Source organism: Salvelinus fontinalis, chromosome 12, assembly GCF_029448725.1.
Source record: "Salvelinus fontinalis isolate EN_2023a chromosome 12, ASM2944872v1, whole genome shotgun sequence".
Taxonomy (NCBI): domain Eukaryota; kingdom Metazoa; phylum Chordata; class Actinopteri; order Salmoniformes; family Salmonidae; genus Salvelinus; species Salvelinus fontinalis.
This window is the reverse complement of record NC_074676.1, coordinates 38,260,432-38,272,576: the sequence shown is the minus strand read 5'-3', so window position 1 is coordinate 38,272,576 and position 12,145 is coordinate 38,260,432. Positions and strand designations below refer to the sequence as shown.

The 12,145-nt window shown below is 39.9% G+C and overlaps 1 protein-coding gene across 2 annotated transcripts in view; it reads right to left on the bottom strand.

Annotated features, from left to right (window-relative positions):
* Positions 1 to 537: 537 nt before the first annotated feature.
* Positions 538 to 12,145, bottom strand: part of jak3 (Janus kinase 3 (a protein tyrosine kinase, leukocyte)) — a 32,824-nt gene continuing 21,216 nt past the window's right edge. For both annotated transcript variants that reach the window (XM_055940665.1, XM_055940666.1), the window contains exons 10-24: positions 10,813 to 10,993; positions 10,440 to 10,564; positions 10,113 to 10,244; positions 9,415 to 9,502; positions 8,876 to 9,000; positions 8,467 to 8,605; positions 8,094 to 8,245; positions 7,593 to 7,743; positions 5,673 to 5,797; positions 4,785 to 4,974; positions 4,085 to 4,209; positions 3,806 to 3,978; positions 3,318 to 3,435; positions 2,992 to 3,105; positions 538 to 2,570 (exon numbers count right to left, since the gene is read on the bottom strand). In XM_055940665.1, the coding sequence (XP_055796640.1) occupies positions 2,451 to 2,570; positions 2,992 to 3,105; positions 3,318 to 3,435; positions 3,806 to 3,978; positions 4,085 to 4,209; positions 4,785 to 4,974; positions 5,673 to 5,797; positions 7,593 to 7,743; positions 8,094 to 8,245; positions 8,467 to 8,605; positions 8,876 to 9,000; positions 9,415 to 9,502; positions 10,113 to 10,244; positions 10,440 to 10,564; positions 10,813 to 10,993 (2,058 nt within the window). In that variant the 3' untranslated portion in view covers positions 538 to 2,450. The remainder of the gene's footprint in view (positions 2,571 to 2,991; positions 3,106 to 3,317; positions 3,436 to 3,805; positions 3,979 to 4,084; positions 4,210 to 4,784; positions 4,975 to 5,672; positions 5,798 to 7,592; positions 7,744 to 8,093; positions 8,246 to 8,466; positions 8,606 to 8,875; positions 9,001 to 9,414; positions 9,503 to 10,112; positions 10,245 to 10,439; positions 10,565 to 10,812; positions 10,994 to 12,145) is intronic.

The window sequence follows — 12,145 nt, the reverse complement described above, 5'->3', positions numbered from 1 at the left end:
CGTGATTTACATAAATTCACTGAAAAGCTGCACCTACACGGTTATATTAACAGTATTGCACTTTTCACGTAGCCTACTTTTGTCCAGCTAATTTATTTTTTATCTCACCTTTATTTAACCAGGTAGGCCATAGGCTAACCAGCGATCAAGCAACATGGACTAAACGTTCAAATCCTGTTGCTGCAGGATTATTTTGCTACAACAACACTGGTCAAATGAATATCCCATATCGGTACCTATCTCACATCTGATCACATGTTCCACTCTACAGAACTAGGGAAGACCATATTTGGATTCTGTGCCCCTCAGATATTGAATGAATTCCAGGGTGGACTGAAGTTGTAAAATAGGCTACCTATTCTGTATTTTCTGTATATTCTGTATTTTATTTATGTATTTTGTATGTAAGGCTTTTGTGTGTGGGGATTTTGTGTGCAGGGCTCAATTGGAAAAGAGACCTGGGCCTCAATGTTGACTTCCCTGTTAAAATAATGGCTCAATTAAAAAAGTTTAAAAGTAAACCTGAAGATGACAAGCTCTTATAATAGTATTGTTTATTTGTGTGCTTAGACACTCTAAAGATTAGATCATGATTTATTATCAAAAGGTTTCTTTCCAGTCGTTGTTAGGTTGTGAACAAAAAGAGTATAACTCACACGGATGATTAGACAAAGCTCAAACAAATGTATTCAACCCACTGGACGCTTCAGCTGCAAACACAGCATACAAGTCACTCAAACATGTGTGTATGCATTCTGACTAGGCTGAGTCACCTCCTTGTATGTATGAAATAAACAATCTGTCTATGTTGCTAGGCAAGAATTCAGTCTATTCCTCTTACTGGTATTGTCATGGCCCTGCCAAAGTTCCTTCTCTCTTCAACTGTTAACTGTAACTCGAGTTGAGTTCCACATGCTTCCTGGTACTACTTTCTTGGAAACTAGCCTGCCTTATCAGGAACTGAGACTAAACTGTTGCATGACACAAGTAATTTTTCCAACAATTGTTAACAGACAGATTATTTCACTTATATTTCACTGTATCACAATTTCAGTGGGTCAGAAGTTTACATACACTAAGTTGACTGTGCCTTTAAACAGCTTGGAAAATTCCAGAAAATGATGTCATGGCTGTAGAAGCTTCTGATAGGCTGATTGACATCATTTGAGTCAATTGGAGGTGTACCGATAGATGTACTTCAAGGCCTACCTTCAAACTCAGTGCCTCTTTTACTTGACATCATAGGAAAATCAAAAGAAATCAGCAAAGACCTCAGAAAAAAAATAGTAGACCTCCACAAGTCTGTTTCATCCTTGGGAGCAATTTACAAACGCCTGAAGGTACCATGTTCATCTGTACAAACAATACTATAAGTATAAAGTATAAACACCATGGGACCACGCAGCCGTCATACTGCTCAGGGAGGAGATGCGTTCTGTCTCCTAGAGATGAACGTAATTTGGTGCGAAAAGTGCAAATCAATCCCAGAACAACAGCAAAAGGCCTTGTGAAGATGCTGGAGGCAACAGGTACAAAAGGTATCTATATCCACAGAAAAACGAGTCCTATATCAACATAACCTGAATGGCCGCTCATCAAGGAAGAAGCCACTGCTCCAAAACCGCCACAAAAAAGCCATACTACGGTTTGCAACTGCACATGGGGACAAAGATCGTACTTCTTTGAGAAATGTCCTCTGGTCTGATGAAACAAAAATAGAACTGTTTGGCCATAATGACCATTGTTATGTTTGGGGGGAAAAGGGGGAGGCTTGCAAGCCAAAGAACACAATCCCAACCGTGAAGCACGGGGGTGCCAGCATCATGTTGTGGGGGTGCTTTGCTGCAGGAGGGACTGGTGCACTTCACAAAATAGATGACATCATGAGGAGAAAATGATGTGGCTATATTGAATCAACATCTCAAGACATCAGTCAGGAACTTAAAGCTTGGTTGCAAATGGGTCTTCCAAATGGACAATGACCCCAAGCATACTTCCAAAATTGTGGCAAAATGGCTTAAGGACAACAAAGTCAAGGTATTGGAGTGGCCATCACAAAGCCCTGACCTCAATCCTATAGAAAATTTGTGGGCAGAACTGAAAAAGCGTGTGCGAGCAAGGAGGCCGACAAACCTGACTCAGTTACACCAGCTATCTGAAATGTTTGACCCAAGTTAAACAATTTAAAGGCAATGCTACCAAATACTAATTGAGTGAGAAAGTGGTGATTCTAACTGACCTAAGACAGGGAATTTTTATTAGGATTAAATATCAGGAATTGTGAAAAACTGAGTTTAAATCTATTTGGCTAACGTGTATGTAAACTTCCGACTTCAACTGTACATTTATTATACATGTAATGTAATCAATAAGTTCTAATATGGTAACAGGAATAAGTATATTTCAAGTTAGAATCCAACATTCTCTAATAGGGTTGGCTTCTGTTATAATCATCCCTTTGAACCTTCTCTCTCATCTTGGATGCTGGTCTCAATCTGATCTCCTAGGGTGGAGAAAGTTGGCCGTTCCTCAGCGCTGTATCCCCAGCACGTCGTCATCATACTATAAATCTGTTAAATAAAACAAGGGAAGGTTACAAAAACAGGCAAAATAATAACTTTCATACCTGAGACATCCCTATGTCTAGTGTCTATGCCTGTAAAAACTCAGGATAGGACCAGTAGTCATTTATTTATCTTAAACTTTGTGCACTCCTCAACACGCATTTAAAAGCATTGTGTTGTTGTAAGTTGTAAGTATGGACTAGCTAAAGCAGTATTTCCCAAACTCGGTCCTCGGAACCCAAGGGCTACACATTTTGGTTTTTGGCAAATTAGGGTTAAGTGCCTTGTTCAAGGGCACATTGATGGATTTTTCACCTTGTCGGCTTAGGTATTTGAACCAGTGATCTTTCAGTTACTGGTGCAACAATTTAACCGCTACGCTACCTGCCACCCTAAGCGTGGCATATGGCTGTGGAAGGTGTCTTACTCTGGGAGGGCAGATTGGTGGAGCAGGCAACCTCCAGTTGTCCTTCAGGATATCAACCAGATGCATTGAAATGGAGAGACCCTGCATGTCATTGCCAATCTCCTGCATATATAGCTTTAAATGTGCAGTGGATGGGAGAGAAAATATGTCAGAATCAAATTAGTTATTTATGGGCAGGTAATGTACAATCATAATAATTTAGTTAAAATCATTGACACAAAAAAATGTAATGTCAGTGTTGGTAGATTTGAGATAGCTCAAGCTGAAACACACATATTTAATGAGACCAGTAGAACAAGGTATTAAGGCTTGGTTTAGCCACTTACCCTCTTTGGGTTGCAGTTGTGCTCACAATAGGAGAAGAGCTCATGAAGAACGACTCCAAAACTCCAGACATCTGACTTGTGGGAGAATTTGGACTCTGTGATGGACTCTGGGGCATACCTGGGTATGAACAGAAGCCTTATTAGAAGACAACTTGCCTTAGAGCTAATTTCCATAGAAAATGAAGATGCTCTCAGCAGCACTTCAAGTCTATTGACCTGGATTCATTGGAGAATCAGGTGCGTTAGTGCATGAACAGAAATATGCACACACTAATATCCGTTCCACACTATCGCGCTAACCCTAACAGTACTGTACTTTTACTTTGTGCCAGCAACATTGATGGATGTTCATCCAGTCTAGCGCAGGACAGCTCAGTTTGGATCAGTAGTGTGAAAAGGTAACAAGTGTCTCCAGGAAGAACACTGAAGTAGATCATGTCATTTCCACACATGAGTGGAAAGTAAATTCCAAATGCAATGGCAGTTACCAGAAAATTGGGCTTTCTCCAGGATGTGTCACACGGTAGTACTCCTTGTCAAAGGGAACGATCTTTGTCAGGCCAAAATCAGCTATTTTGACCAGTGTGTCACTTGCTACCAGAATGTTCCTAGCAGCCAGATCCCGGTGCACGTAGCGCATGCTCTGCAAGTACTCCAATCCCTAAGTGTGCAAAACAACACAATTAAGGTTTCCCCCTTTACAATGTAGAGATAAACAGTCTTTTATGGAATAGTCAGGATTTCTGCTATTTGAATTGGGCTCATACTTTACAGATTTGAGAGGCAAAAAGCAACATCCGCCTGTTGTTGACGTGTTGCCGGTTCTTCTCCAGGTATCCAATCAGACTGCCATAGGGCAAATATTCCATCACCAAGCTCATGCTGAGTCGACCTACCCAAAATGTGGATAAACATTTCAGAGAGTTAACACAAACATTCCTGCCTTGAAACAGCTATTATTTACATGTAGGCTGAAGGTTCTTACTTCTAATACACTACCTAATCTTTTACATGTTTTTCCAAGAATAGGAAGAGAAAAAAGTTCCCTCTGGGGAAAAACAAATATTTATATTTTATTCAGTGTGTTGAGTATACATAATAAAGAGGGTATATTTAAGAAGCTAATAAAAATATGGACGTTGACAAAGACAGTTTTTAGATGGTCTAAAGTTATCAAGTAATGGCATTTCTGGCATTTCAGCTATGATTATGAAAATCACAAAGATTTCAGCCCATTTTATGTTCCATTGACTGTTGCATGGTCTATTGACAATGACGGAAAGGATACCAAAAACCCCAACAAACTTCAAATATGAGTTCGTCTAGCGACACTTGATAGAACAGGTTAATTTCCCATGCTATCAACTGTGGTGCAGCTGCAGATAACCTTTATTTCATAGGTGTCATTATAGCCTACAAAAAGTGTTATTGGGGTCTTGGTGTATGAATGTATTTGCATGTTCTTACCCATGCTGTAGCAGACGCCCCTGTATTTGACAATGTAGTCACAATGCAGGGAGCGAATGGTGTTGATTTCCTTTTGAAAGTCTTCCAGGTTTGACTGCTTGTTGGGCTGTAGCTTCTTCACAGCAATCAGCTCGCCTGTGTTGTCCCCCAGAGGATCATATCGGCACAGCTCAACACTGCCAAAGTTCCCCTAAATACAATGAGGACAGAACGTTGTATATTAAAACATGTACTGTAATATACAGTACAACAGGGTGGGGGTGTTTGTATTTTAACCTAGTCAATTCTAGGATTGAGTTCTAAATTAGATTCAATTGATGTTTTGAAAACTGTCATAATTGAAAGTAATGTTCACCTCTCCAATTCCTGAATTCAAGTTACTGTACTGTATGTTGAAATAGATTTGACCCTTGGTACAGGATGCCTAACATGTCTTGTTCAGAATAGTGTGGATTGCAGAAGGATAGGATAACACTGTCCTCTTGTGGTACATGATAAAAAGTGAAGTGACCATTTCTAGTACTTCGTTTTTTTCTCATTATTTTCTTTTGTTCGTCAAATAACGCAAGTCGAGTCAGTCGACTTGCGTTCAGCCATGCATTTTTTTTTAGAATCAACATAAAGGCACAATGTGTAATTTCAACTGCCTGACCCTGCCACTTTGTTTGGTGAGCCAGGGGATAGGGCTGGGGAAATGCAACTACTCTCAATGTCATAGACGGAGCTACTGTATTGATGTAAGGACTGACAGTAGCCTATAAGAAATGAATCATCATAGCTTTTTAAAGCTATACAATGTTTGTTTACAAAGACTCAATTAATAACAAAAGGATATGAGGAGTGGAAGCACAGCATGTGAGAATGCAACTCATGTAGGTGACAAGTTACCTTCCCCAGAGGGGAGATGTAGCGCAGGTGCCTCTCCTCATACACTGATTGGTCCTGCTGGTGGGAGGGGCCTAATGCTCTGTCCCTGTCAGGGAGAGGCTCCGCAGCGTGGAGTATCACATAATCTATGGCACAGGAAGAAAGGCGCTCAGAGGCTATGTCACTACTGATGCCTTTCATAAATCTGTCTTTCACATAGGGACAGATTTAAAAGTGTTTGCCTCAGAGCAAAGATATCTTACAAATTAAAGGAATAAAAGGTTATCAATAAGTAGAGGTCAGCTTAAGGTAACTGTCCAGTGTTTCCAGATTTCTATGAAATATGACCTATAATTACTTACAAAATGAGTGAAATAGTTTCCTTCCAAAAAATGCTAATTAAGTACGTTAAAAGCAGATTTTCTGTGTTGGAATGGGTTCTTCAGGCTATACACATAGGATAACCCTTTTTGGTTACAGATAGAACCCTTTTGGGTTCTATGTAAAGTCCTTTCCACTGAGGGTTCTACATGGAACCCAAAAAGGTTCTACCTGACACCAAAAAGGGTCCTACCTGGTAAGACTGCCCCTGACAAAAATGTTTTGGGGTCAACCGAGAGTCTTTTAAAATGTGTAATAAAATCAACTATATGTAGGCTGCTGAGCTTGTCTGATGCTTTAAGCACTGCGATTAAAAATGAAAACACACAAATTACTAAAGAGGGAGCCAGAGATTAATATAGCTAAACCAGAAGAAATAAACCTCTTCCCGACCTTCCTCCCACTGCTGCTGGCCTTTGCAGATTCTGCCTTTAAGCTCCTGAAGTTACCGGTAATAGGCTGCACCAGCGATCGGCAACCTTTTCCATTTGGAGTGCCAAGTTATCGTACCATTTCTACTGAGTTGTGTGCCAGTTAGGATTTCATATGCACATTTTCGTGGAACAGTTTCAATTCATTTATAATACAGTCTTTATATCTGAAAATCAATGTCGTGGTTAATCAAAATGTAATCTAAATGAAAATGATACAAATCTAAAAGTAACTTCTATTGCCATTGCTACGTTGAGGAACTATTGTCAGTCTCAATGGATGTAAAAACAGACTTGCTTTACTTACAGTGATGGTGAGTTGAGACAATCAGAAAAAATATCAGATCCCCAAATGGGCCATTTATAGGCCTACATTTGCACGCAGGCCAGGTAGCCTAAGCCTACTTCTATGAGTAATCAGATGTGTTTCCTTACTCAAGATTGAACAGAGCACTACAAACAAAAGACAATTCATAAATTGACAACTCGTAAATGGAATGAAATAAACCAAAACTTTGTTCTCAAAAGTGTAGCCTAGGTTGTGCGGTCTGCAAACAACTTGTCCACTTCTACAATGACAATGATAAGACTGGAGTAATAATAATATATTGAATGCATTAACAGAAATTACCCTAACCAAACAAACATTGTAGATTTGAAATCTTGGGAATTAACGGTAGGCTAAATGTAACCTACTACTTGTGATACTGGTGCACCATCCCCGCGGCCTCCGCAATGGATTAGTCCACTGAGACAGGCGTAAATCAGACAGGTGTCTTTTCTACCATCCATTTAAAAAAATATATATATCGACAAAATAAATCTTGGTTGACCAACAGCCTATCGACCAAACAATCAACCAGTCGACTAAATAGGGTCAGCCCTACTACCTGGAACCAAAAAGGGTTCTCTTATGTGGACAGCTGAAGAACCCCTTTGGAACCCTTTTTTCTAAGAGTGTAGAACAAACAGGTCAATAAAAGACAAAGCCCCTAAACTAAAGGGCAGTTTGTGTTTAGCTGTGTTTTATTAAACAAATTCCCACCTGAAAATAGCAGGTAGAAACTATAATTCTGGACCACACCAGGTGTTTTAAGTAACATGGTTTGGTTTCATTAGCGAGAAGTACCTGATGTTATCAGACTGTTCAGTTGGCGAATGATGCTTCGACAGGAGGGCCTGAATGCAGGCTGGTAGTTCATACACTGACTGATAAGATCCGCCAGCTCTGTCCACTCTGAGGAGGGTAACTGCTTGTAGGTCTCGTAAAACTGCAGCTTCTGCTTGAAAGAAGCAGAGGTTAATTCAACGTACTGGGTTTCTACAAAAACGCTGTGGTGAATTTGAGTGGAATTTGACCACAGATTTTCTGAAAACTGCTTAAAAAGTAATCAACATTGGATTATTAATGTAAGTGTAATACTCAGGATGTAGACAAAGACTAATCCAAGGAGAATTAAGTTGGTAATTTCATGTGGGTTTTACAGAGAAAATAAACTGCACCTGATTTTCCTGAAACTCTAATTGTATAGGTTTCATGAATAAATTACTTTGGCCCTTATCCACAGGGTAAGTCAATATCAGATACTGTACATTGTTGTGATAGTGGTAGTAAAAGGTAGGAGTTTACCCTCTCGAGGTCCAGGCCCTGTAGTGGTGCCTGTCCTCCATTGAATAGCTCCCACAGCGTGGCACCGAAGCTCCACTTATCACACTCCAGCTCTAGCCTCTCTGGATCCTCCAACACCTCCGGAGCTACCCATGGAATCCTGTCAAGCACCACTGTACACACACGCACACGCACACGCACACGCACACGCACACACACACACACACACACACACACACACACACACACACACACACACACACACACACACCATACAGTATATACAGAACAAAAACAGTTAAAAGCATGAGGTTCTTCAATAAAACATCACTTTTTCGAAGCCATTCCCAGTGTTCATGTATACTCTCTGCATTACATTATGATAACTGTTTACCATCTCTGCCCAACATTGCCACGTTGATGCCCGGGTCACTCAGCTTGATGAAAGGAGAACTTCCTTGGGATGCGTCCCCCTCTCTGGCCAAGAGCAGATTTTTGGCACAAATATTCCCATGAGTAATGTTCTTCTCTTCCTATTTGATGAAGGAAGAGACAGATTGTAACAGTTTATTTGAATAGTTCTTAACGAACGTGTATGCTCAAACATTGAGCAAGAAGTAGCAGTTTAACTAGTGTATACACTAGTATTAACAATGAAGGAATGTCTAAGGATAGTTAATCAAACATCTAATGATAATCTATTTGAACAAAAGTGCTTCCACAGAAAACATACAAAATACTTCCTCAGAAGTTAAGTATTATCAACTGAAGAGAAATCAGGCCAAAGATCAGGTTCATCTCACCAGGAAATTGAGCGCACTAGCCAGCTGTTTGGCTACGTCAAGTTTCCAGCTGACCGACACTGACCCTTCCCTCTTCAGGAACAGGTCAAGGGCCCCACACTTGACAAACTCCTGCACCATGACGTCTGCAAGGTTAAGAGATGACCAGCGTAGCATGATTAGATGTGTTACGATAGCAGCAGCTCCTTGAGAGAGAGTTGAGTCAGAACTGCTCAAAGCCCCCACAGAAAATGAAGTGGAACTGCGTTAGCAGACTCTGTAGCACTTTAGATTACAGTGCCCTTAATACCGTGTCACTACTCATATAATTACAATGTAACAAGTATTGTAATTACTCATTGTTACAATGAGTTACAGTGAATTTACGGCAGTAACCTTAACCCTGACCGTAGCCTTAACACTGACCTCAGCTCTAACACTATGAGTTGTAGTTAATTTAAATTGTGCCTGGATTTATTTTGAATTTTTTAAAGGTTTGGTGATTTTGTAGAAATCTGTGAGAAATGGGATGTTAAGTTGAGAGGCTGATGCTTACTCACTCTTGGATCTGTGAACACTTATCCCATAGACAAGGAGAAGGTGCTTGTGGGAAATCTGGCTCATCAAGCTGGCAGCTTCAAAGAATGACTAGAAATGACAAGCAAACGAACACTTAGAATGGGTGACCACTGTAGCTACTCTCCTTCTATTTGTACAGGGTTTTCTTCAGTAAGGTGTAACAAGGGGTTGATACAAGCTTTGGTATCCTATCTTAGCTACTGTTTCATGTGGCAAAAAGCTAGGGCCACCTGCTCTATGGAACTCCCAATTACGGCCGGTTGTGATACAGCCTGGAATCGAACCAGGGTGTCTGTAGTGACACCTCAAGCACTGAGATGCAGTGCCATAGACCACTGCACCACTAAATCATTTTTTTCTTTCACGTTGTAATTGTTGTCAAATAGTAATTATATTGTGCCGAGTGCATTGCTCTTACGGTTGATCGGATAATTTGACTCAATACATGTCAATTAAAGTAAAGTAGAATATTAAAATGGTCCTCTTATTATTGATTAATAACTAAAAGGACTCATAACATCCAGAAAAAAACTCAGCACCTGGGTTTAAACAAGAACACCTTCTGGTAGATATGGACTAATGCCATGAATGGGGAAATTACAGTTCTGATCCATTCTGATGCAGCCACAGTATAACATTCTATTTGACTTCTGAAATGCACATGATCTGTTTTGCGTACCTCCCAGCAGTTTTTGTGGTTTGCATCCAGCTCCTTAAGCAGAACATCTGTCACATGTCTCTCCCCATCGCGGATGTCTATCTTGCTGCCTTTGAAGATTCGCGTGAAGGATCCCTGTCCCAAGCTTTCACACTGACAGAAATTATACACACAGTAAAGTGAGTAAACCATTCATTCACTCAAACTGTCATTCATGGCCTTGCCTGTCTTCCCTTATACAGGATTTGTCATATGACGGAATCCATTTAAACTTGAATTGCATTAAACCCACATAACAGAGAACTGATAGGATGTTTGAGTAAAGCTCCAGGCTTATACTGAACTCACCCATCGCAGATCCTCGTACTTGATCATGTGGAACTGGATGTGACTGGGTTTGGTCCTTTGCAGCGTTGGAGACCCCTGTGTCTCTACTGAGCTGCTACCGCGTATGATGACCATGTTTGAGAGTTCTACAGCAAGAAAGGTGTCGTTTTTGTGATGAATGATGTAGCATTACAATAACGATGCAGATGTATCATTGCTAATTGTTATGATTGAGATATGTATAATCAAATAAATATTATGTCTTCTGATTTCAAAATGAAATATATTTTAGTCTCATTTGATTGTGAAGTAACCAATGGTCAATGATCAGAATCCTACGATTTAGCTTTAAGTTTGAGCAATATAAATATTAAACTGGCTTGTTGACCTGTACCTTTTGGTCGAGGTGGACAACATCTTTCCAGCTTGACAGGAACCTCAGCCAGGAGCAGCTTGCTTTGTTGGAAGAAGTCAGTGAGTTCCCTCAAGCTGAGGAAGGACTTGTGGACCCCCGAAAGACTGAATTGTTCATTCTTCATAATTAGACAGTCTTTGTAATCCAGCCCAAGAGGAGTCTAAGAGAATATCAAAAAGTACACCCCGTAACACTTTATTTGGGGCGGCAGTTAGCCTAGTGGTTAGAGCGTTGGACTAGTAACCGAAAGGTTGCAAGATCGAATCCCCGAGCTGACATTCTGCCCCTGAACAAGGCAGTTAACCCACTGTTTCCTAGGCCGTCATTGAAAATAAGAATTTGTTCTTAACTGACTTGCTTAGTTAAATAAATGTAAAATATTCAGAAAATGCTGCCGTTGTCAATCTGCCGCCATAGGCAGCCTCCTGAGCGGGCCTGCTGTGAGTGAGACACACCCAGAATGTTACTGCTAGCTATCTAGCTAGCTACTTGTGTCAACACAAGCAGTATTATGGATAACAGAACAACTAGCTAGGTAGCTAGCAAAGACTAGCTATATGCCTAAACTACAGAAATCATGATGACGATGACTAGGGGTAATGTAGAGTGTCTATGCCAAATTGTCATACATTCATCTTCCCTACCACAAATTCTCACAAGGTCAGACTCCAGGATGGGAAAATGCTTACAAGAAAGAGTCAGAGTTGTCGATTTCCATTGTTACATGTAATGTTAAAAAGGAAAGAAAAAGACAATCCCATGTTTCTAAATTAGATAGCTATCTAGGCTACTCACCATACTATAGGCTACAGATCTGAATCATCACTAGAATAGTTATTTATATGTTATTGAGTAGGCCTGTATCTTTGTTTAATCTAATCTAATTATTAATCTAACAATACAAATCCTTATTGTTTTGTAAGATATGTAAGGTATTTTATATGTTGCAATAAAGTTGACTAAAGTAGTAGCATTTTTTAAAACGTATTTTCACTTGGTAATGAGTAATAAGTAATTATATAGAAATTGCTTACAGGTAACTATAAAGTTACACTTCACTTTAAATAGCTAAATCCTGTGTAACAACTAGCAAAAACCTTGTACTTATGCAGATATGTACTCTATGTATCACTGTGTTTATTTTTTCACTTGGATGGCACTTTCAGAAGCTGACGATTAGATTGTCAGAATGGTTAACATAATTTGTAGGTACACTTCAAGTAAGTACACTTCAAGATACACTTAATTTTAAATAGACAAATCCTGTGTAACACCTATTAATTACATTGTACTCATGCAGATATTACACATA